The sequence below is a fragment of the Dama dama genome, chromosome 33 (assembly GCF_033118175.1).
Source record: "Dama dama isolate Ldn47 chromosome 33, ASM3311817v1, whole genome shotgun sequence".
NCBI lineage: Eukaryota > Metazoa > Chordata > Mammalia > Artiodactyla > Cervidae > Dama > Dama dama.
This window is the reverse complement of record NC_083713.1, coordinates 73,109,508-73,131,230: the sequence shown is the minus strand read 5'-3', so window position 1 is coordinate 73,131,230 and position 21,723 is coordinate 73,109,508. Positions and strand designations below refer to the sequence as shown.

General features: G+C 52.8%; 1 protein-coding gene across 1 annotated transcript in view; it reads right to left on the bottom strand.

Moving 5' to 3' along the window:
• Positions 1-7,321: 7,321 nt before the first annotated feature.
• Positions 7,322-21,723, bottom strand: part of GLI2 (GLI family zinc finger 2) — a 260,200-nt gene continuing 245,798 nt past the window's right edge. Inside the window, exons 10-14 of the mRNA XM_061135214.1 lie at positions 19,264-19,413; positions 16,244-16,408; positions 14,819-15,097; positions 12,938-13,274; positions 7,322-11,526 (exon numbers count right to left, since the gene is read on the bottom strand). Of these exons, the coding sequence (XP_060991197.1) occupies positions 9,104-11,526; positions 12,938-13,274; positions 14,819-15,097; positions 16,244-16,408; positions 19,264-19,413 (3,354 nt within the window). The 3' untranslated portion in view covers positions 7,322-9,103. The remainder of the gene's footprint in view (positions 11,527-12,937; positions 13,275-14,818; positions 15,098-16,243; positions 16,409-19,263; positions 19,414-21,723) is intronic.

The window sequence follows — 21,723 nt, the reverse complement described above, 5'->3', positions numbered from 1 at the left end:
TGTTGTAAGGTTCTTCTTGATTCATCACTCACCTTTACAGCTTGACCCAAAGTGTGACATAAATAGTATTTTCTGAAAGTTGCTATAACTTCCTAGTCCATACGTTGGATAAGCAATGTAGTATTCCATGGCAGATACATTACTTTGACTTTGGGATGAAGGTCATCCATGCATGAAGGGTGGCCCAGAGTACTGTCAAGTAGCAAAATAAAGTTAAATAGGACATCTTTCTCCAAGCTATGCTTTCTCTACCTCCAGGATAAAATGGTGGAAAAACTAGTCCTGGAAAGTGACCTGTGTAACCCAGGCTTTGGGGGCACTCTTCCACACAACAGGAAGAGCCCTCAACTATGTTTTCAAGGACTCTTGGGTTCTCTGAGTGATAAACTAAGAGAGGCTTAAGCTTCATATTGCCGGAAGCATTGCCACCGTACAACAGAGTTAGTCTATCTTTTGGTGCTTTATAGCCTAATTCCGACTCTCTTACTTATTGATGTAACTTTGGTCTGGTATCCTCTTCCATTAGAGTCCCTTCTCACCCACATTCAAAATCTGCCCAGATAAATACACAACTTCATCAGTAACTTAAGTGTTTCGGGGAATTTCCCAGAAGCTACCGTATCTGCACTCACTGCCTCGACACTGACATTTATATTGTGAAGTTTAGTTCTAGTCTTGAACCTATGAAACCAACCATGGCTGGCACTAAAATCTGCACCCTCTGAGTCATTCCATGTTTCTTCTTCAAGTCTTCATAAAGGCTTTTAGCTTTCTTTTGAATCAGTATTAAGCTGAGTGGCACTCAACGCTGATGTTGATCCTGCATCCACACACTGAGAAGTTTCTCCATCGTCTCCATCACTTTTCTAGGTTTCTTTGATATTATTGCCAGTATCATTGGTACAGCAGACTCACATGTTCCATGATCTTGTCCTTGTTCTTTAGACCTGTGCTGACTGTTGAACAATTCATGTTATAAGAAGGAGCGACATCTACCACCTTTTCACCTCGCTCCACTCTCTCAATTATTTCTACTTTTTTCCCAGTGGTTATTGCTTGGAGTTTCTGGACATCTTGGGCTGAAATAAAGACACTGTGCTGCAGTCCTCTATACAGTACTGAACACTAACGTACACCGAAGCACGACCACTGGTAGAGAATACACGCATACGACAATATACAGCAGATGCATGAAATTATCATCAGTAATTGGGCATGCAAAAAAAGCAGGTTTGCATCTTTGAAAGTCTGCAACTTGAAAGTTTGCATGTAGGGGACTTACTGTTTATTTTAAAGAACTCAGGAGGGAAGAATGTCCTACTGTATTTATCCAGATATCGTTTTTATTCCTCTTCCCTCCTTCTGGATGCTCCATTTTCTTCTTATATCATTTCCTTTCTGCCTTTAGAGCAGACCTGCTGACAATGAATTTCTCTTCCTTTTCCTTCATCTGAGAGCATTACCTTCATCCCCGAACGATATTTTCATGGATACAGAGTTCTGCATTGACAGTTCTTTTCCTTCAACATTTAAAAAATATTTCACTTACTTCTGGCCTCCATGGTTTCTGATGAGACGTTTCCAATCCCCTCAGACAACTCCCTTTTCATCTTTGAAATGTGGATCAGGTCTTATTTCTCATTCCAACCATGCTGACTTTACGGGCCCCTCCCTGCGCCATAATACAAGCCCATCACGCCTTCCTCTGTGTGACGTCATCACACACATCACTCTACCTCTAGTGATCCCATCACACGCTGGGCTCGCACACTTGTTTTTGCTCATTTTCACCAGCTGAGGGGTGGAGGAGGAAGGAGCAGAGGGAGGAAAAAGGAAGGAAGAAGGGAAGAGAAGAGATAGGGGAAGATGAAGAGGAAGAAGGAGAAGGATAAAGAGGAGGAGGAGGGGATGAAGGGGAAGGAGAAGAAGAAATAAGAGGAGAGGAGGAGAAGGAGGAAATTAAGAAGACAGTGAAGACTGATCACCTTTCAGGAACCTCAGGTGACCTCTGAATTCAGAGGATGTTTCTGAACCTGAACTAGTGCGTGAACTTGGGGACCCTCCAAGGAAGAAAGTCAGTTTACAACCATGTAGCAAGTCTTTCATACCTACCCAGTTGCAGAAAATTTCCAGGTGGTTCAGGAAGCCGTTGATGAGGGCTAATAATGTTGCTGTGGGCTCCTCCATGCATCCTTCCATCACGGACTATGTTTTTCAGCGGACTTCAATGCCTGCACTCAGAGGAAATACGCTTCAGTAATAGATTTCTGGAACCAAAGCAGGCCAGGGGAGTGCATTTTTGAAGTTGGAAGGGCCCATCAGAGACCCTTAGGTCACAGCCACAAGACATTCCCATTTCTTTTCCTGTGAGACCATGGCCTGAGACCTTTGGTCTCTGTTCAGCCCCCAGCTGCCAGATTTCCTCTTCTTCTTCTTCCTCCTTCCCCCATCCCAATCTGTTTAAAAAGCAAACCCCATTACCTCTTAATGACAACTTCACTGTTTCTATAACTTCAGCTCTTTGAAGCCTCATTTCAAATAAATTCTGAATGGGCTACTCACAAGGTCCAGTTTCTATCCATTTGTCAAAATTTGGTTCACATCTTCCTCTATGAAGCTTTCTAGAACCACCAGATTTGGAACTAAACTCAGCAGAAATAATCAAAACCACTTATGGCTTCTCATGGGCTGAATCAGACACAGCTCATCCCTCAAAGAACTCACAGGCCACCAGGGCCAGAAAGAAGGGAAGGACCAGAGAATACATATGGGCTATGCCTGTGTTGTTAGTGCTGGGGGAAACAGCTTGCTCAAGGACCACTAAATTAGATGACCAAGGTAGCCATGGCACCCTGGACTCAATTTCTCCACGAAATAGGTTTTGTGGACTTAGAAACTTAGAAAAGATCTCTAGGTGCATCGGGCCATTGGCAACTCACAGGATTTCAGTATGCTGCCAGGTACACTGGTAAATGTTTAACGACCAGCTCTCTGGGGTTGAGGGCAGGAAGCCCTGATTAATAGTGTTTGCTGGTTTCCATGGTGTAAATTCTCCCAACACGGCCAGTGTCAAGTGATCACTGTAAATGTTCGGGACATGGATAGTTTCACTGACCAGTGGGATAGTCGTAAATCGTTCCAAAAGTATTTGTGTAAATTGCTCTGAGCCTGCTTTTCAGATTTGTATTTTAACAAGCAAAGGGAAGTAAAAAATAAAAAATTTCTGAGGCAACCCACTGCAAATTTCATCTGCCTGTGAAATAAGGTATCAGATTTTTAAAAATTACTTGCAAAACTGGGTTAAAAATATCAAGCCTATATAATAAATCATCTTCAGATCATTTTAGTACCAATCACTCTATAACTTTCAGTTTTGAATCTGGCATTTTGGAGAGGAAAAAGTGAGGACCTGACTCAATGTCAGTTTGTCATTGTTCAGTCGCTAAGCTGTATCTGAGTCTTTGCAGCCTCATGGACGGCAGCACGCCAGGCTCCATGGGATTCTCCGGGCAAGAATACTGGACTGGGTTGCCATGCCCTCCTCCAGGGGATCTACCTGACCCAGGGATGGAATCCACATCTTCGAATCCTCGGCAGGTAGGCCTTTACCAATAGTGCCCCTTGGGAAAAACTTCCATACATTTTCCTTAACCATAACAAAAGTTATTGGTTGGGAAGAAAAGTACATCATAGGATCAGAAGCTGGCTTTGGCATCTCACTGGTCACAGGGCATCAGTGAACGACTCCACTCTGCTCCCCTTTTGGATTCAGAGCCAAGTGAGCTACAGACTCAGGAGAGAGTTGGAGGTCCAGTTCAGTCCGATTGTTAATATGATCAGGGTTGGGCTGATGTGGTAGGTTGGATAATTGTTCAGATACTGGTCTGCGATAATTCTACAGGAGGCGTGCATTCCCGGATTCCATTGATTTGGGGCTCAGTCATGTGACCTGCCTTCTTCTCCAAGCCTAGGTCCTAAGTGACCTCCTCTGTGTTCACATGCCCTTTGGAACTTGTGCCATCACCATATCCAAGCAGTGCTCTGGGCCCAGGGGAGAAGGCCCAGGGGCAAAGCTGAGCTGCCGTCTAAGGCAACCCCCTCCGCTGACTCGCAGACTCCCAAGCTAAATAGTTGCTGGGTGTTCTGTGTTTCAGGACTTCTGTGCTTATCAGACAGTGTTACCATGCTTCTTCAGAAATCGGTACCCAGAATGGGAGGCTGTTCGCACAAGTTCTAAAATATGGAGCATCAGTTTGGTACAGGGCAGTGAGGACACTTAGAGGAGGTTGGAAACATGGCAAGAAAAATAGTGACTTGGATGGTGTGGTGAAGAAATAGTCGGTAAAAGGATTGCCTAAGGTCTTTTGGGAGGGAGAAAATGTTCTCGTGAATTTGTGGAATTTGGCAGGCTGGTTTCCAGGCAGAATATTATAAACAGCATTTTCTTTGAACTGTAAATGATAAGGAATCACAAGTAAGAGATGAATTCAGAAAGGAACAAGCCAGCGTCAAGCAGAATTTAGAAAATAAAACGGTCACTTATCTCTTATCTCTTTGGGCTCTCAAAGATGTTCAAATGAAGCTCTGGTCCGCCACAGAGACTAGGACAGTGCCTGCAAGACATGGCCTCAGAGCAAAGATGAAGTATAGGGTGTGTCCTTGATTAAGAGATGAATTCAGAAAGGAACAAGCCAGCGTCAAGCAGAATTTAGAAAATAAAACGGTCACTTATCTCTTATCTCTTTGGGCTCTCAAAGATGTTCAAATGAAGCTCTGGTCCGCCACAGAGACTAGGACAGTGCCTGCAAGACATGGCCTCAGAGCAAAGATGAAGTATAGGGTGTGTCCTTGATCTTATGGTCCGTGAAAGGGATAAGATGACTCTTGAATAGCCCTTCGGTGACAATCAGGTGCCTAGACATAGCCTGATGTGGGGTGTCAGTAATCAGCGTAGAGATGCCCATTGACAAGGGAATTAAGGGTGTGGCTTTGGTGCAGAGTAGACCAGAATCAAATATCAAAACCTACCATGTTTGAGGGAGTTGAGTGGGCAGATGTATTCTAACCATGCAGTATATTGAGGGTGCTTGACACATAAAGTACCTTAAGCTCTCAACCCTCTTCAGGCAGGAAGAGGTTGAAGAGTTACTCTGCTACCCAAGAGGGCACACTTTTCAGGGCCCTCTCCAGAAGTGGAAATGTTAATGGAAAAACTAAGAACGCCCAACATGGATGCCAGAGCAAAGAACAGTAGACGGGGGGAACATTCCACGCCAGGGTAAGGTCCCTGGTGACGTTTGCCCAGCATAACTTCAGAGGCCGTGGACCAGCGGCTGAGACGGGAGCGGAACCCGCAGTGACTTTAAGCCTGGGCCACTCTGTGTGCTGAGCGTGTGCGCGGGCCTGGGGGACAGAGAAGCTCTGCTTTTAGGTTAGAACAAATGGAGACCACATTATCCTAGACTTTGAGCCTGACGGTTGACTAGAGAGACCTCTGGGGGTCTTGGGTGAGTCTATTCCACACGTGGGAGGGATCTGAGTTCGTGAGAGCGGACTAGGGATGACTGCACTATTGCTGAGAAATAGTCACTCTATCCCTCTTATTCCTATGGAAGGACACTTCCCACCCCTGATACGGGTTTGCCATATGACTTGCTTTTGCCAGAATGAGGTGAATGTGATGGTGCCCTGGTTCTGAGCAGAGGCTTGAGGAGGACTCACATTTTTCTGCTTGCTCTCCCATGCTCCTGCCATCACTACGAGAAGACAGTGCCCAGGCCAGCGTCCTGACCAGGGAGGAAGATGAGGGTCACGTGGAGCAGCTCCAAGCTGCCCCCGCCCAGCCGGCTGGATGAGCTGCTCCCAGCTGAGTTGCAGAGCTGCCCAGCCCAGCCCAACGGGGCTCAGCCCACCATCAGTGAAGCCAGATTCCTGAGTGAAATAGACGCTGTTCCCTGGTGCTAAGTCTTCGTGGGTGTGGTCACTCAGCTTGATCATGGCCGAAGTTAAGTGACACAGAGCATGCGGCTGAGTTGAATGGCCTCAGTGGACTTCTTAATACTGTAGCTCATCCAGTCTCAGGCAGCCCTGAACTCCTGGCCTCTCCCTGCCCCCAAAGCAGGGCACAGCTGCTTCCGGGAACTCAGCGTGTGATGAAGTAGAAGAGATGCGAGGCCTGAAGATGATGGGCTTTGAGAGCAGAAGGGCTCAAGCCGGGGCTGCTCAGTTCCTCCTCCGGAGGGTACAAACCGCTAACTTCCTGGGGCTGACTCGGCTGGACTCTTTCCACCCTGAGGATACAGCCAGAGATGCAATGGTTCCCTAACACATAGCGAAGACTGGGACACCCCCAGGAAGGAAACCTGCTGAATTCCCTTCCCCTCAGGGGTTTCCTACACTTGCTATTATTCTGAGCATCCGTGACACCCCTCAGAACCAGTTTTCAGCTGAGCGTCTTTCAGGCAGCTTTGGCAACTCTCCGAGCTGGGTGCCAAGGTCTCTCTCCTAGAGCAGAGGACGTTAAGGGGCCCGGGCTGGGATCCCAGAGGCCAGCCTAACTGGCCCATAGAAGGTGCCTTCTACTTCTTTCAACCCCATCCTGGGCTCTCCCCTCCCACTTCCAGAACCCACCCCACGCCCCATGGCTCCCCTCACTGGTCCCCCTGAGACACAAGGCTGTAGCTCAGTGGCTTCAATGGCAGCTTGCTGGATCGCCAGACCCTGGTAACCCTGTGCCTGCCAGGACCACCCCCGAGGGCTCAGAGACCCTGCATGGGGCTGCTCCCCATGGGCTCCTTTGCCCGTGGCCATCTGCTGGGTATCCAGGGCTTCATCAGCCTGCCTGATTCTGCTTTTGCACCAGAGGACAGGGGGCTGCCTGTCTTCCTCTCCCTGCCTCCCACAAACTCAAGTGTGCTCACCCCACTGCCTGGCCAAGAGGGGCTTCTGACATGAGGAGGGCTTGAGACCATTGCTGCATCTCACAATCAGCAAACCAACTTAGATGTTCCAACCACCTGGCTGGAAGAACAGCAAGATATTCCAGCTACAACATCAAAGCCTGCTCACATCTTCCCCTCCCCGGCCTCCGCCCTGAGACAACAGACAAACAGCCAGTAAATGCCCCAGCGTTAAACATTTCCTGGCGAAGGCGGGACAGTCAATTTTGATGCTGCTGAGAAAAAAATACAGCCTCATTCCTGTTCAAATGCACTGAATTTACAGCCCAGGTTTTCATTAACTAATGTCAAGGAAGAAGCAGATAGACCAAATAAATTATGAAAAAATTACTTTTTTTAATGTACAAAAAACGACTTATTTACAAGTTGAGTATGTCATCTCAATTCATAGCATGTAGAAAAAGCTAAAAATATTTTGGAGATATAAATCTGAACGGATGATGCACCTACAGTATTTTCAGGGACGCCATCTTCTGTACAGATTATATACAAACTGGGAATGGCCAGTGAAATCCTAGCCCAGGGAAAGAACATGCACCGCACAGAGCCCAGACCCTTGGAGGTGTCTCAGGCTGTCATTTGAACTTGACCTTGTCTTTGAACCCTGACAAAGTCCTTGTTGTCCTGGGGTGTAGAGGCCCAGGTGAGGTTTTGGCCATGTTCTGGTTGAAGCCAGGCTCATAGTCAGTGTCAAGTTCATAGTGATGCAGGTGGATTCAGCAAGGTTGCCACAAATTCAACATGAGAAAGGTGTGGAGTGTTTGTGAACGTGTGTGGTGGGGAGGATGCATCCATTCACCCTCCCATATGTTCGGGAACAATGTCTTCTGATGCCAGTTCCAAATTCCATTTCCGGGTGGGGCTTGGTCAACACTGAACAGGAAAATTCAGAAATGGTCCCTCAGAGTCCCAAGAATCAACCCCTTCACAATCCCACCCCTGCCCCAAACACCATGCATATCATTACTCTCTGTGAAATGAACCGGTGGGCGGAGGGAAGGGAGACCAGAAGATACCAGGACTGCATGTTGTAGCTTGGGGTCGGTCAGGGGGCTGCTGGTGAGTGGACAGCACGGCCTGGAGGAATGTGGGCAAAGGCTGGCATCCAGCCCCCCAGTTTCCACCATAAGGTGGGTGGACAGTGCATTGGAGGAACAGGGCTAGGTAAACATGCAACTTCCTCTTCCTACTGGGAGACCTCCAGGGCGGCCCGAGGCTGGGTCCCCAGCATGCTTTCTTTACCCAGGCTCCACTTCATCACACACTTCAGCTCACCTTGGTCCAGCCCTAACCCCCAGCAGCTCCAGCAGCCCTGAGGTATTTAGAAATGTGTTCTTTTCAGGAAGGGCTACAGTCTACATGCATGAACACTGTAAACGTGGTCTGGAGAGGCCTGGGCAGCTTCTGGCTTGCCCTGAGTATTACACTGTTTTCTTTCCTTTTTTGGGCAGTGTTTTCATACTTTACTCATCCATATACACTTGGACAGTCAGCCAGCCGCAAAATTGGCTTTGCAGGGTAGAGACACCAGCTCTACCAAACCCATAATAAGGATGTGCTTCCAAACCATCCAGGTAAAAAAAAAAAAAAAAAAAAAAAATTCCCCTCCACAGCAAGGGATGTCAGAGGCTTCAACAATTAAGCTTCACAGAAGAATTCCCATGGGCCAGGAATTCCTTTGCCTTGCAGGCACCGGAGCAAGAAGCTTATCTTCCTGGATTAGAACATCTGGTATGGGTTTTGGATTCAAACCCAAATGTGGTTCCTCTCACCTCTTTCCCTGTGTGCTTGGAATGCCCTGGGCCCCTGTTATCCCTCATCAGCCAAATGACAGAGGTGACAAAGCCAGAACAGAGCAGTCCCAGAAACGCCAGAGGCTGGGAAGCACTGTGTACATGAGTTCTGTAACCCTGCCTTGCCTTTTCCGTGGAGACTTGTGAGAGGTCCAGAAGATTATCTAAAGGAAGAACAGACAGCATGCCCCTAAACCTGCCCTTAAAGCATTTGTGGTCTGAACCAGCCACTGGCCAAACTCCCTCAGACCTATGTAATACTTTTTGGGGAAAAAGGTAAAACAGACAAAAGCACCGTGCCCTGGGAAGCGATGGTCCCTCTGAGTCTGCCCAGTGCCAGGGCCCGGGGCCTTAGGTCATCATGTTCAAGAACTTGCTCTCCTCGGCCAGGCTGGTGAGCATGGAGCTCATGTCCCCCACGGCCATGTTGCTGATACCGGCGGGGATGGAGGGCAGAGTCAGGGAGCTGCGTGGGGTGGTGAGGCGGGAGGAGCTCTGGGAGAGGCCGTGGAGGAGGCTGGGGCTCAGGGCGCCAGAAAGCAAGCTGGAGTGATCGCTGTCATCCATGATGGCGTCGAAATCAATCTGGGGGGCCTCAAGTAGCTGGGAGTCCACAGTGCTGGACACTTGGTTGACCCCCGGTGAGGGCAAGGCCTGGGGCTGTGTTGGCTGGGGCCGCAGGGCTTGGCAGCCGGCCTGGTTCTCAGGGCCTCCGTTCTGCTCGTACATGTGGATCTGGCCGTAGTAGTAGAGCATGCTGTGGTCCTGGGTCCCGCCTGTATCCTGCGGGGGTGGCTGGGGGGGTAGGGACAACATGCTGCCCACTGTCCCCTTGGGTACAGACTCTGCCATCTCCTGGTTGGCTGACATGGCAGCCATGGCATGGCCAGTTGCCCTGGCATAGGCCAGCTGCTGCCCAGCACGTACCCCGCGGTGGCGGCCGGCAGGGCCGGGCTCTGGGGGTGGCCGGGGCTGCATTAGGCCAAAGCTAGATCCGGCTGCCCCCATCGTGCCCTGCTGCGGCTCCAGGAAACTGGCTTGGTGGGAAGGCACCAGGCTGGGGCCTTGGTGGTAGCCCTCCTGGCTCATGGTGGTCACCAGGTGATGACTCTGCTGTGGGTAATTCTGGGCTGGGTGAGGTGGCGGCATCCCGGCCAGGCTGGAATTGGGCATGCTGAGCTCCCTGTGGCTGTTGCCCATCATGGTGGGGTCAGGAGCAACTTCCATTTGTTGGGGGAGCCCCAGGTGGCCTGGCTTGGTTGCCATGTTGCTGCAAGAGGAGGGGAATTGGTTCAGGGTCCCACCCATGGTGCTCAGCTGGGGGTGGGCTTGGCCGTAGCTGGGGTGGGGGTTCACTGCAGCAGTCATGTTGGGACACTGGCTGCCAGCCCCTGGCTGCCGCAGCTGCTGTGTATAATTTCCCCTGGGTGCGGAGGGGGCTCCCCCGCAGGGCTGTAGGTGTGGCTGTGAGTTCTCTAGGCCCCCGGGGCTCGGCTGCAGGCCCTGTGGATTGTATCCTGGGTACTGGCCAAAGGCTGGCTTCTGCGGTACCACAGTGAGGTTGCCCTGTGGGAAGGGCAGAGGCTTCACCTGGCTGGCCAGTGCGTCCACGGTGCCTGAGCTCACTTCGTTCCACTGCACAGGCATGGTGTTCTTGTTCAGGCTGGAGGGGGTCCCGTAGGCCAGCGGGCAGCCTCCCAGCATGGGAGCAGAGTGGCCCACGTTCGAGTCTGCAGCGGCTATGGTGCGCTGGCCGTGCAGCCCGGGGCTGGGCAGTTTGGGGTGCTCAGAGAAGCATGTGCTCTCTGGGGGGTACACCGGTGGGGTACTCTCCTCCAGGGTGCCACTGGTACGTGCCTTGATGTACTGCACCACGTCATCGGGGAGCATGAGGTCGTCCTCTGCCAGTCCGAGGCTGACCTCTGGGCCTGTGCCGTCCGCCCCCGCCGCCAAGGCTTCCATCACCACGTTCTCGCTGATGCTGGGCGGCCGGGGCGAGTAGCCACTGCGGGCCAGGCTGCCGTCGGCGTTCAGGTGGCTTTGCAGGCGCAGGCCTCGGCCCTGACCGCAGGGTGGCGGTAGCGTGCCTGGGGTCACGTCGAGGGCGCTGTGGAAACGCTGCACCCGCGGGGCCGCCAGGGCATCAGGCCGCCTCCCGGGATCGCTGGCCCGCCGCGCCCCGCCGCCTGGCACCTCGTGGGGGAAAGCAGGCATCGGCCCCGTGGGCCCGTAGTGTGGCCCGTCGCTGCCCCGCCGAGGCCCGATCGGGTGCAGGCAGGCAGCGGGCAGCGCGCGCTCGGGAGCGTCCAGCAGCGCCAGCCGGGTCCGCAGGCTCGTGCGCTCCAGGCCGGGCAGCGGGGTGGGGGGCGGTCCACCTGTGGCTGCCGCGTACTTGGCCCGCAGGCTGTACTGCTGGGCGGGCGTGAGCTGGAGAAGCCCCGGGCCGCCGCCGCACTGACTGGCCTCGCTCGAGCGCCGCGATGCGTCGGTGGAGATGGGGTCGTAGGAATCGGCGGAGCTGGCAGGGTGCGCGCGGCCGGCGCCCAGCGGCGAGGCCTCGCTGGAGCGGCGACTAGAGAAGTAGGGGGAGATGCCGGAGGAGCGGCGGCTCACGGTGTAGGCCGAGCTGACTGTGCTGGTGGAGCTGTCCCGGCGTTCCTGCAGGTGGCTCAGCACCGTCACCTCGCCCGGGAACAGCTCGGACAGCCGCGGGTTGGGCAGCAGCCCCGCGGGCCCGCCGCCCCCGCCGCCGCTGAAGTTTTCCAGCACGGAGCCTGTGGGAGAGGAAAGCATCAGCGTGGGGAATGGGGGACAAAAGACAATGCTTTGGCTGCCTGGAGGGCGCTGAGCTTGCTGGGCCTAGAGCCCTGGAATAGCGTCTGGCAGCCAGTCAATGATTTCTCAACAAAAGGAAGAAAGAGACAATCAGGAGCAAATGGTGGCACTTACTGCCAGGGCACAAGTGGAAGTTCGGACGCTTGATCCCAGTCTACTGCTGCTGGCAGGCCCTGTGTTCTCATTCCGCCCCATTCTCGGTCTCCAGCTGTGGGTGGCATGTCTCCCTGGGGAACACTGGGATACTGAAAAGAGCCCAGGAGGGCCCTGAACACAGCCTCCCTGCACCCTCTTTATCCATGGATGGGTGTTGCCAGCTGGGCTCCCCTGGGGCTGTTTACCCAGCAGGCTGTTTATAGAGCGCGTCCTGGGACCCAGGGCCATGGGAGGGCAGAGAGGCTGCAGAGTGGACCGGGAGAAGACAGCTGCAACACTGGACCCCCGACAGCTGCAGCTCATCTCACGGAGAGCTCTGGGGCCTTGAGCAGCCTCTACATCCCTGATCTGTCCCTGGATGTGGGCCACCCTGGGAAGGGGTGACCTTGGGTGAGGCAGCTGTCAGCACCCCAGGCAATCTCTGGAGGAGGCTGGGAATTGAAGGCCATCTGCTGGCAGCTCCTCCAACAGCTGGGGCAACAATCCTCCCTTCAAGGAAGAGCCTCTCAGTATCACCCCTCTATAAGACAGTCCTACCACACAGGCCATCAGTCCCTGGAGGGCAGCCTAGAGGCTCAGCACCCCAGGGTGTCTGGTGCCTAGCACACTGCTCAGCAGAGTTGACATTCAGGAAATGCTCAGTGAGGACATCATCCATCTCAAAGCCTGGTTAACTTCCCGAGGCTGAGGACAGGGCTGCCTCCTCCAGGAAGTCCTCCCAGCTCTTCCCCAGCTGCCCTGCTTTCTCTCACTACCCTGAGCTCTGTCCTTGGTGCTACTTGGCTCATCCTGCATCTTCTGGCATGGCCTTTCACCATAGGGACTGGAATATCTCACTGTCCTGCCGAGGGTCTTTGCTGTGGTATCTATGGCAGGTGCCTGATAGACAAGTGAATGGATCATGAGGAACAGGATGATCGGAGCTGAGTTTGCCTGTTTTGAGGAGTTATGGGATGCAGCATGGTGTAGTTGGAAGAGCATCAGCTTTGGAGTCACTCATGCCTGGGCTAAGTCTCAGCTCTGCCAGTAATCTGGGCAAAGCACTTTCACCTCTCTGAACCTCAATTTCCAAAACTGTGCAATGGGTTCGTAAGATCTATCTTCTCAAGAGCACATGGTGTTTGGTGGGTGTGAATCACTGTGCTGCCCTGGGTTCCCTCCCACCCCACCAGCACATCTGGGGCCTCCACTTACCACTTCCCGGGAGGGGAGGCAGCTTGGAGGTCCGGCTGTGCGGAGCTGGCCCGGCCCACGAGCAGGAATCCTTCAGTGACTTGAGTTTCTCCTTCTTGAGCTGCTCGAACCGGTGCATAGCGCTCATGTGTTTGCGCAGCTGCAGGCCACCAGCAGAGGGGGCGGCCAGGGCGGAGGAGTCAGCCCCTGGCGGCGGGTCCTCCAGAGCTCTCAGGTCTGCCAGGCTCCCGGGCCCTGTCCCCGGCATCTCCACACCACTGTCATTGTTGGGGGCACTGCCCAGGGGAGAGGGCTCGCTGCTGCAGGAAGACTGGGCTCCGGGGCTGGACTGACACAGCTGCAGGGGGCATGATAAGAAGGCGCCGACTCAGAGGGTGCCAGAAGCCACGGGCCCTGCCACCCAACACAGCACTCTTGCACACCTGGGGAGGTGGGGGCGGGGGGCGAGAAGGAAGCCGCTGCATGGAGGAGCTTTCAAAGCATTACTTCTCTGAACCTCGGCTTCCCCAACTATAAGCTGGGCCTGAGCTGCCCCCTGGAGAGAGTCAACGGATAGATGGAGACAACCCGGCAAGTAGAAGGCATCGGGTAATCGTCAGGCTCCCACCAACAGCCCCTCTCCCCCCACACAGCCTCCCTGCTGTGCTCCTAAGCTCTTCCAGCCAGTGTCTGGGCCGGAGCTCTGCTTGAAGAGCTTTCGGTGTGTGAACACTTGGAAGCTGAGCCCCACAGAGGCTGCTGCAGCCGTATGAAATTAACACAAAAAGGGGAGACTTAAGCATCCTGACAGCAGTGATGGGCTGCTGAAGGAAGCAAGAAAGAGTGAAGGCCTGCTGACCTGCTGCCTGCTGAAGAGGCTGGAGATGGGTCGTTAGAAAGGGAGTTTGTCTGCAGGGGTTGTAGCTGCTGGATGCAGTCCTTGCCCTCACCCTCCCCAAATCAGCACTCCCTCTGAGTCAAGGCAAACGGGTACAGTGCGGAACTTCACAGAATGTGGGCAACCTTCACTGGGACCTGGGATCTGAGCCCAAATAAGGCTCACCTGGGATGAAGCATCTCAGGCTCACTCCTGGCCTGAAGGTCCCACATTCTAGGTCTTTCCAGGGAAGCTGCAGTGCTTTCATCTGCTCGTGGCACTGCCCACCTTCCTCACCTCAGGACTCAAGACCTTCTGGAGGTCTGTCCTTCCCTCCTCTGCAGCCTGGATCTGCACCTGCACTCTGCCCTGATCCTCATGCAGGCTTGGACCCCATGGCTTCCTCCTGTGACGGCACACTTGACCCCTGCTGCCAGCTATGACCTGTTCTGACGGCCCCACTTGCAGCACCTGCTATCTACCTAACCAAAGCTGCCTTCCAGGCCCTTGAGGAACCTGGACAAGCACCCCAGCCGCCCTTACTCATGCCAGCCCTCCCCCAGCCCCACCCAGCTCCTTGCTCACCTCAGTACCGTCTATCCTTAGGGGAGGTACAGTCAGGAGAAAGAGGCGGAGACAAAGAACAGGTGGTTAGAACAAAAGGGGTGCAGGTCAGAAGGGCAAGGACGCAGAGACAGGACAGAAGGGTGGGGGGCGGCTGCAGAGCCTGGGGGGCCGGTGGGAAAGTCAGCCACCGGGAACCACCCGCCCCCTGTAGCCTGACCGAGTCGGGGCAGGCATCCTGTTCCCCACGGTCAGCCTAGCAGAATGGGACCCACTTGGGTCAAGACAGGTTCGGTGGGGGCCCGAGGTGGTGAAGGAAGGGATACTGAGCTGGAGAGAGGAGGGACATCCTTGCACTTCTGGGGGGGAGGGGCCCGGGCAGATGGCATCGCTCTCCTGCCGCGGGGCATGGCCTCCTGGGGCGGGGCGTGGACCGGGCCTCTGCCGCCCAGTCGGCTTACCCCGGAGCGCTCTGTCTTGATGGCCTTGACGTGCAAGCCGTCCTCCACGGCCTGGCTAGTGCTGCTGGCCTCGGCGTTGTCCTCGGAGCCCCGGCCGGGCTCGGCGCCGGCCTCGCTGTCCCCATTCTCCCGGAGCAGGGGGGCGCGGAGGTGCACATCGTTGCGCTGCTTCTTGGTGACGTGAGCGTCTGGGCCGTGCACCGTCTTCACGTGCTTCCGGAGGGAGCTGGGGTCGGTGTACCGCTTGGTGCAGCCTGGAATCTTGCAGATGTAGGGTTTCTGGGAAGAGAAGAGGCGTCACGCATGAGGCAGGAAGGCAGACCCCGCAGGGGAGCGCTGCGCGTCGGCCTGATGCCGGTCCTTCCGCAGAGCTGGCGGCACTTTTGTCGGGAGGCGCTGGACCCCTCGATGGAGCCGCACTCCACCGGCCTCGCCTGCCACCTTTTCTTGAAGGTAAGCATGTGGTTAACGAGACCCTCAGTCCCACCTCCCGAGACTGGAGACACGGATCAGAGCCTGTGGAGGGAGGGAACACAGTGCCTGGCGTGATCAGCTTAGCCATCGGCATGTTGGGATTTTTTACTATCAGTGAGTGTATCACCTCCTTACACGTCAGTGAGACAGCCCTGAACACTCTGCTCTCTCTCTTGAGGAAAGAGGTTCAGAGAGGCAAGGACACTGGCTCCAAGTCACCCAGGAGTGGGATGAAAACCCAGGGTTTTTTTGACGCGCAGTCCTGAGCTCGCTCACACACACACACACCCCACACGACATCCACATATAAACAGACTCTTGTCTACATGTATACACACAGACATGTACACACAGGTATGCATATCCACACAAACACACGCACACTTGAACATGTATATAAACACCCACATGTGTACACATACTTACAAGTACATATCCAGACCTCCTCCCCGCATAATACATACAACCACATGCACACAGGCGCATACATACTTGCAAACACACACACCTTTCCAAGCTATCTCTTGTCTTTAGACACTCTTGAGTTGATACTTTTGAGAATTCCTCTGACTTCTTATCAAAGCAAGTCCCTTTGGGGTCCAAAATGTACCTAACCTTTTAGAGACACCCTTTCCTGAGTCTACCTGAGTGACGGTGGTTGGCCCTAGGAGAGACTGGGAGGCAGGTACAGCCCACACCACGGGCCCCCTCCGCTCTGCCGGGGGCTCCGGGCCCCACGGCGGGGAGGGTGACAGCCACCCAGGCCAGGCAGCACCAGGAGCTGGAGCGTGCCATCAGCTGCTGCTGGACCGTGGGGACGGGGCTGCGGCTGTGTGCTGGGCTCCCACGGCAGGGGGTGGCAGGGAGTGACATCTGCAGGCTACCCAACGGCCTGCAGGTGTCAAGGAGCCATGGGGTGAGGGTGACGATGCCGGGGCCCCAGGCGGGTACCTCGTTGGAGTGGGTGCGGTTCTGGTGCTTGGCGCGGTCTGAGGCGTTGGAGAAGGCTTTGTTGCAGCCCTCGTGTTCACACACGTACGGCTTCTCCCCGGTGTGGGAGCGCAGGTGAGTCTTCAGGTTCTCCAGGCGGGAATAGGCCTTTGAGCAGCCCTCGAACTGGGAACAGAAGGGTTTGGTCAGTGAGGGCGGACACAGCGAGTCCCAAATACAGTGCGGGGAGCCCAGCCTTCGGGCTGGTCCACTGCTGCCTCCCAGCCCTGGGGTCCGCTCTGCCCCACAGGTGCAGCCAGGAGCGCGGCTCTCAACATCTCCCTTCCCTCCTGATCACGTAAATGACACATCTCGAAAACGTGAAGACTGAAAAGTGCAAGGAGGCAAATGAAACCTTCCATGGCCCAGGACGGGCACTGCTGACCTCCAGGCAAGTCTCATTCTGGGACCCTGCAGGTCCCAGAACTGGAACATCTCGAGCATTCAGCTGCTTATTCTGCTTGTTAAAATCGACAGCACATTATGAGACTCTTCCCATATGATTAAAAACTCGGTAAATATCATTTTCAACAGTTTCATGATGCCCCTCCCTGATTAGAACTTTCTTATGCATTAAAATGTGCCAAGAATAAAATCCAGTGTCCCCCACATTGCTGAGGGAGCAGGTCACCTTGACCCTGGCTCAGGCCATGTCTCTCTCCTTTTTAGTCCTTGACCCCACTAAGTTCTTCCGCGTGAGGGGCCTTTCACACACCGTCCTCTCTGGCTGGAAGCTTTTTCCTGTCTCCACCCACCCTGGCCTTGGCCCGGCCCACTCCCTCTCAGTCTTGGGGTCAACTCCTCCTAGAGCAATTCTTTGATTTTCTTAATTATAATAACACCCTTTTTTCTTTATACTGCCTAATGCAGTTTATAATTATATTAATCATTTTGTTATCTGGCCTTCCCACAAGGATACAAGCTCCCTGAGAGCAGATACCTTCTAGGTCCTATTCATTTCTGTGTTCCTAGGAATCTTGCCTGGCAAAGAGAAACATTTTTGGCACTCAAGAAACATTTTAGGAAAGGAAGAGGGAGCCAGAGAGAGGGGCAGGAAGGGAGGGAGGGAAGGATCATTGCAAGAGTTACCTACTCCAAAGATACTGCAACTGCATCCAGTGTAGCTGTGAAAACTGCCCCCAGAATGACAGGTAAACCCCAGCAGGAACTTTCATCCCTCCCATCTGCCCCCTTATTCCTGACCAGTGTGGCTGGGCACACTTGGCTCCAAGGCCTTCCGTTTCTGTAGCTTACAGCTCATGTCGGAGGGCTATGGTTTGCTACCACTCAGGATCTTAAGAAAACAACTTCTGCAAAGGACTCAGAAAAGCAAAAATAATTTTGCAAAAGAAGGACAAATTTGGAAGATGGACACTTCCCAATTTCAAAATTTACAACAAAACTATGGTAATCAAGCAACTGTATAGCACAGGGAACTATATCTGATCTCCTAAGATAAATCATAATGGAAAAGAATATAAAAAGGAATATATGTGTGTGTGTGTGTATATAACTGAGTCACTGTGCTATACAGCAGAAATTAACGTAACACTGTAAATCAACCATTCTTCAATTAAAAAAGGCCATGTGGGGTGCTGGCATAAGGACAGATATAGCAATCAATGGAAGAGAACTGATAGTTTACAAAGAAACTCACACATTTAGGGTCAATTGGGTTTCAACAAGGATCCAAGACCATTGGATGGGGAAAGAGCAGTCCCTTCAACAAATAGGGTGGGACAACTCTGTAAAACCATGCAAAAGAATGACGCTGGATCCTTACTTCACACCATATACAAGTTAAATGAATATGGGTTAAAGACCTAAATGGAAGGGCTACACTATTAAAATATATATGTGTATATATTTATATGTTCATATAAATAAAACTACATACCTATAAACCATAAAACTCTCAGTAGAAAACAGGGATAAATCTTTGTGACCTTGCATTTGGCAGTAGTTTATTAGATATGATACCAAAAGCACAAGCAATATCAATAAAACAAACTCTCTGAATATCAAAAACTTTTATCCTTCAAAGGAAACTATGAAGAAAATCAAAAGAAAACCTATAGAATAAGTTTTATAGAATATAAATAGCATATCTATAGAATAGTATAGAAAATACCTGCAAATCATATATCCAATTAGAGTCTAGTAAAACTACTACAATTCAACAACAAAAACAAATAATTTAAATACGGACAAAATATTAGAATAGAGTCTTCCTCAAAGAAGATATACAAATGGCCTGCCCCTTTGAAAGAGGGAGAAATTCCTGTGTGTTAAATAACTGCTGCTACTGCTAAGACACTTCAGTCGTGTCTGACTCTGTGCAACCCCATCCCTGGGCGACCCCATCCCTGAGATTCTCCAGGCAAGAACACTGGAGTGGGTTGCCATTTCCTTCTCTAATGCATAAACTGAAAAGTGAAAGTGAAGTCACTCAGTCGTGTCTGACTCTTCGCGACCCCATGGACTGCAGCCTACCAGGCTCCTCCGTGTTAAATAAAGGTCTCACCAAATAGTCGCAAATCCTGTTGACTCCATAAGGGAGACTGTCCAAAAGGCCTTATAATTGTGTTCACTTTTTTTTTTTTTAAGTCGGCCAAAGTGACTTTTAAACCATCATCACTCAACCTGTGACTATCCAGTGAAACTCTTTCCTGTGCAGAGGACAGTCTGCAGGGCCAGCCGCTGAGTGGGGCGTAGCTTTGGGGCTCCTGGTCACAGAGACACCAGCACACCTCCCCCGCAGGTACCTGGATGCACCGCGCCTCGGGGAGAGTAAGCGAACGAATGGGGCCGCAGACAGAACAAGGGGCCCCTTGGACTCCAGACCAGGCAGGAGCAGACAGGAGGCCCCATTGACAATCTTGTCGCACTGTTCCAAAGCTGCTCCACCGGGCCCTTCCGTGGTCAGCGATGCCCACCCTGCCGCACGTCAGCCGGCCGAGGGGCCAGCCCGGGCCACTCACCGTGCACTTGTGCGGCTTCTCGCCCGTGTGTCTGCGCATGTGCACCACCAGCATGTACTGCGCCTTGAAGGGCTTCTGCTCGCGCGTGCAGGCCTGCCAGCGGCACACGAACTCCTTCTTCTCCCCGTGGATGTGCTCGTTGTTAATGTGCTGCCAGGAACAAGCCCACGGAGCGGGGTGAGCCCAGCCACCCACCCCTCCAGACCGCACCTGGTCTGTGCAGACCACCCACCGCGCGGACCAGCACCCACGTGCCGCCCACGCCTCCTCGTGAGTTAGCTCAGCTGCTTTTTCTCATTAGTCACTCAAACGACCATCCATGACGGTCAGAGCCGCCCCCGCTCATCAAGTCTGGGCTGGGCTCTAGTCTATGGAAAACTTGTGGTTATGATGAGGCTTCCAGGCTGCAAACAGCAGGCATTTATTAGCTGCATTGAGGCAGACCTGCTCACAGTGGGTACATGAGCAGCCTCTCCCAAGACTGCCCCTATGGCTCCAGAAAGTTTTAAATAACATTTTTTTTTTTTTCTTTTAAGACCCCACAGCTTGTGGGGTCTCAGTCCCCTGACCAGGGATTGAACCTAGGATGCTGGCAGTGAAACTGCCAAGTCCTAACCACTGGACTGTCAGGGAGTTCGCTAACATTTTTATTACAACAGAAACATAAATGCATCCTCTTCTTTTTGATAGTGACCCGTGAGATGTTAGCTTTGTCTTCTTTTCACGAAAGCCCAGATTGTTAAAGTGGCTTGCCTAGGACAGAGCTAGAGTCTGACTGACAGCATGCCCTGGGCGCTGTGCAGCACTGTCCCAGGATAAAATGCCCAGAAAGCAAGGTGGGACAGCCCAAGACATCTAGCTCACTCTGCAGTGGCAGGGTGGGGGCTGGTGGGTGAGTGGGGTGGCCCTGCCCCTCAGGTGGGGCCATTTTGGGCAAGGCAGGGAAGTGCATGGCCAGTCAGCCTTCCCTGGACAAGTAGGCCTCAGACCCACCCCAACCAGCAGCGCCCTGGGCCCATCACCTGTGTCCCCCCGCTTGGCAGTTTCTCCGATGATGGGGAGCAAAGGGCCATGGAGGTTTTCTGATACAGGAAACAGGACAAGCCACTCTCGGTAGACATTTGGTTTCCAGTTGTTTGCTTTGATGATGTAACTGAAGCCTGCTGTCCTCATGGGAGCAGGGCTGTTACCACTTCTGAGCCGGGAACACGTGGCTACTTGGATAGGGCCTTGGGACCTATATGGCCTTGATCTTTCAGGCTGCCCATTTAACTGGGGATGGTAACTGGCATTTGTCACTCACACAGCAGAATGACAAAGTATACTGGTCCTCTCCACTGGGGGTTCTCTCTGACAGTCACCAGGAAGTCTCTTGTGTCCTACCTGTAGCTTTAGGTCCCCGAGGAGCTAGGAGGCGGGGCCCAGTGCCCCTTCCATCCCCATCCTCCCTCTTTGTTCTCTTGGTCCCCATTCCCTCCCCCAGCTTCCACTTCCTCCCCCCACCTCTGGACCTGCTTTGGCCTAGGTCGTAGCCATTTTCCACTTGTGGCTGCTGAAACCCTGAAAGATCCCAACCAGGGAGGGCTGGAAGTGTAAGCCACATACCTGTTTCACAGACTGAGAATGAAAAAAAAAGGATGTGAAATTGCTCAGAAAGTTTGTTTTATATTGATTGCATGCAGGAAGGATAATATTTTAGATATATTGGGTTAAACAAACTATATGATTCCAATTGATTTTACCTGTCTCCTTTCCCTCTTTTTAAATGTGCTCCTAGCTAATGTAAGATTACATGTGTGCCTGGCATTGGGGCTGGCAGTGTCTTTCTCTTGGACAGTGCTGCTGTAGGTCTTTGCAGCCTACAAGGCTGCCCAGAGCTGAGCATGTGGACACGGGCAGCTTTGTGAGACAGAAAACCGCTGGGCCCTTCTGCCCCAGGTGACAAGCCAGACTGTTATGCATACAAATGCTGACACCGAGATAAGCAAAAGCTACAGCGCTTTGAACTTCCAGGGAAATCTTACCATATTAGCCTCACTTTCCATTCTGAAAGCTTTTCAAATGATCGAAATGCTTCCTGACAATGCCTTTCATTTTTTTCTTATTGGTTTACTTAGCAACAAATTGTTAATAATTGACTAGGGGCTCTAGCTTATGTGTGTGCCTGGGCCATCCATCTTTTCAGGGGGCAGAGAGAGAGATAGAGCTGAGCAGAGCAGGCTGCCCCCTCTCATGGGACCCTGCTCCTTCCAGGGCCAGATGCAGGTGGTCACCTACAGCCCCAGTGACAGCCCTGGGCCCAGGTAGGAGCCTGCAGCTGGAGCCCTGCTTCCCACTTCTGGACTGTCTGCCTTTCCATGAGGAATCCCCTTCCTGCTCTTTGGAGCCAACTCAGTCCTTGCTAAAGCATCTTTAACATCCTCCCCTCCACTCCACTGGGCTTCCCAGGTGGCTCAGATG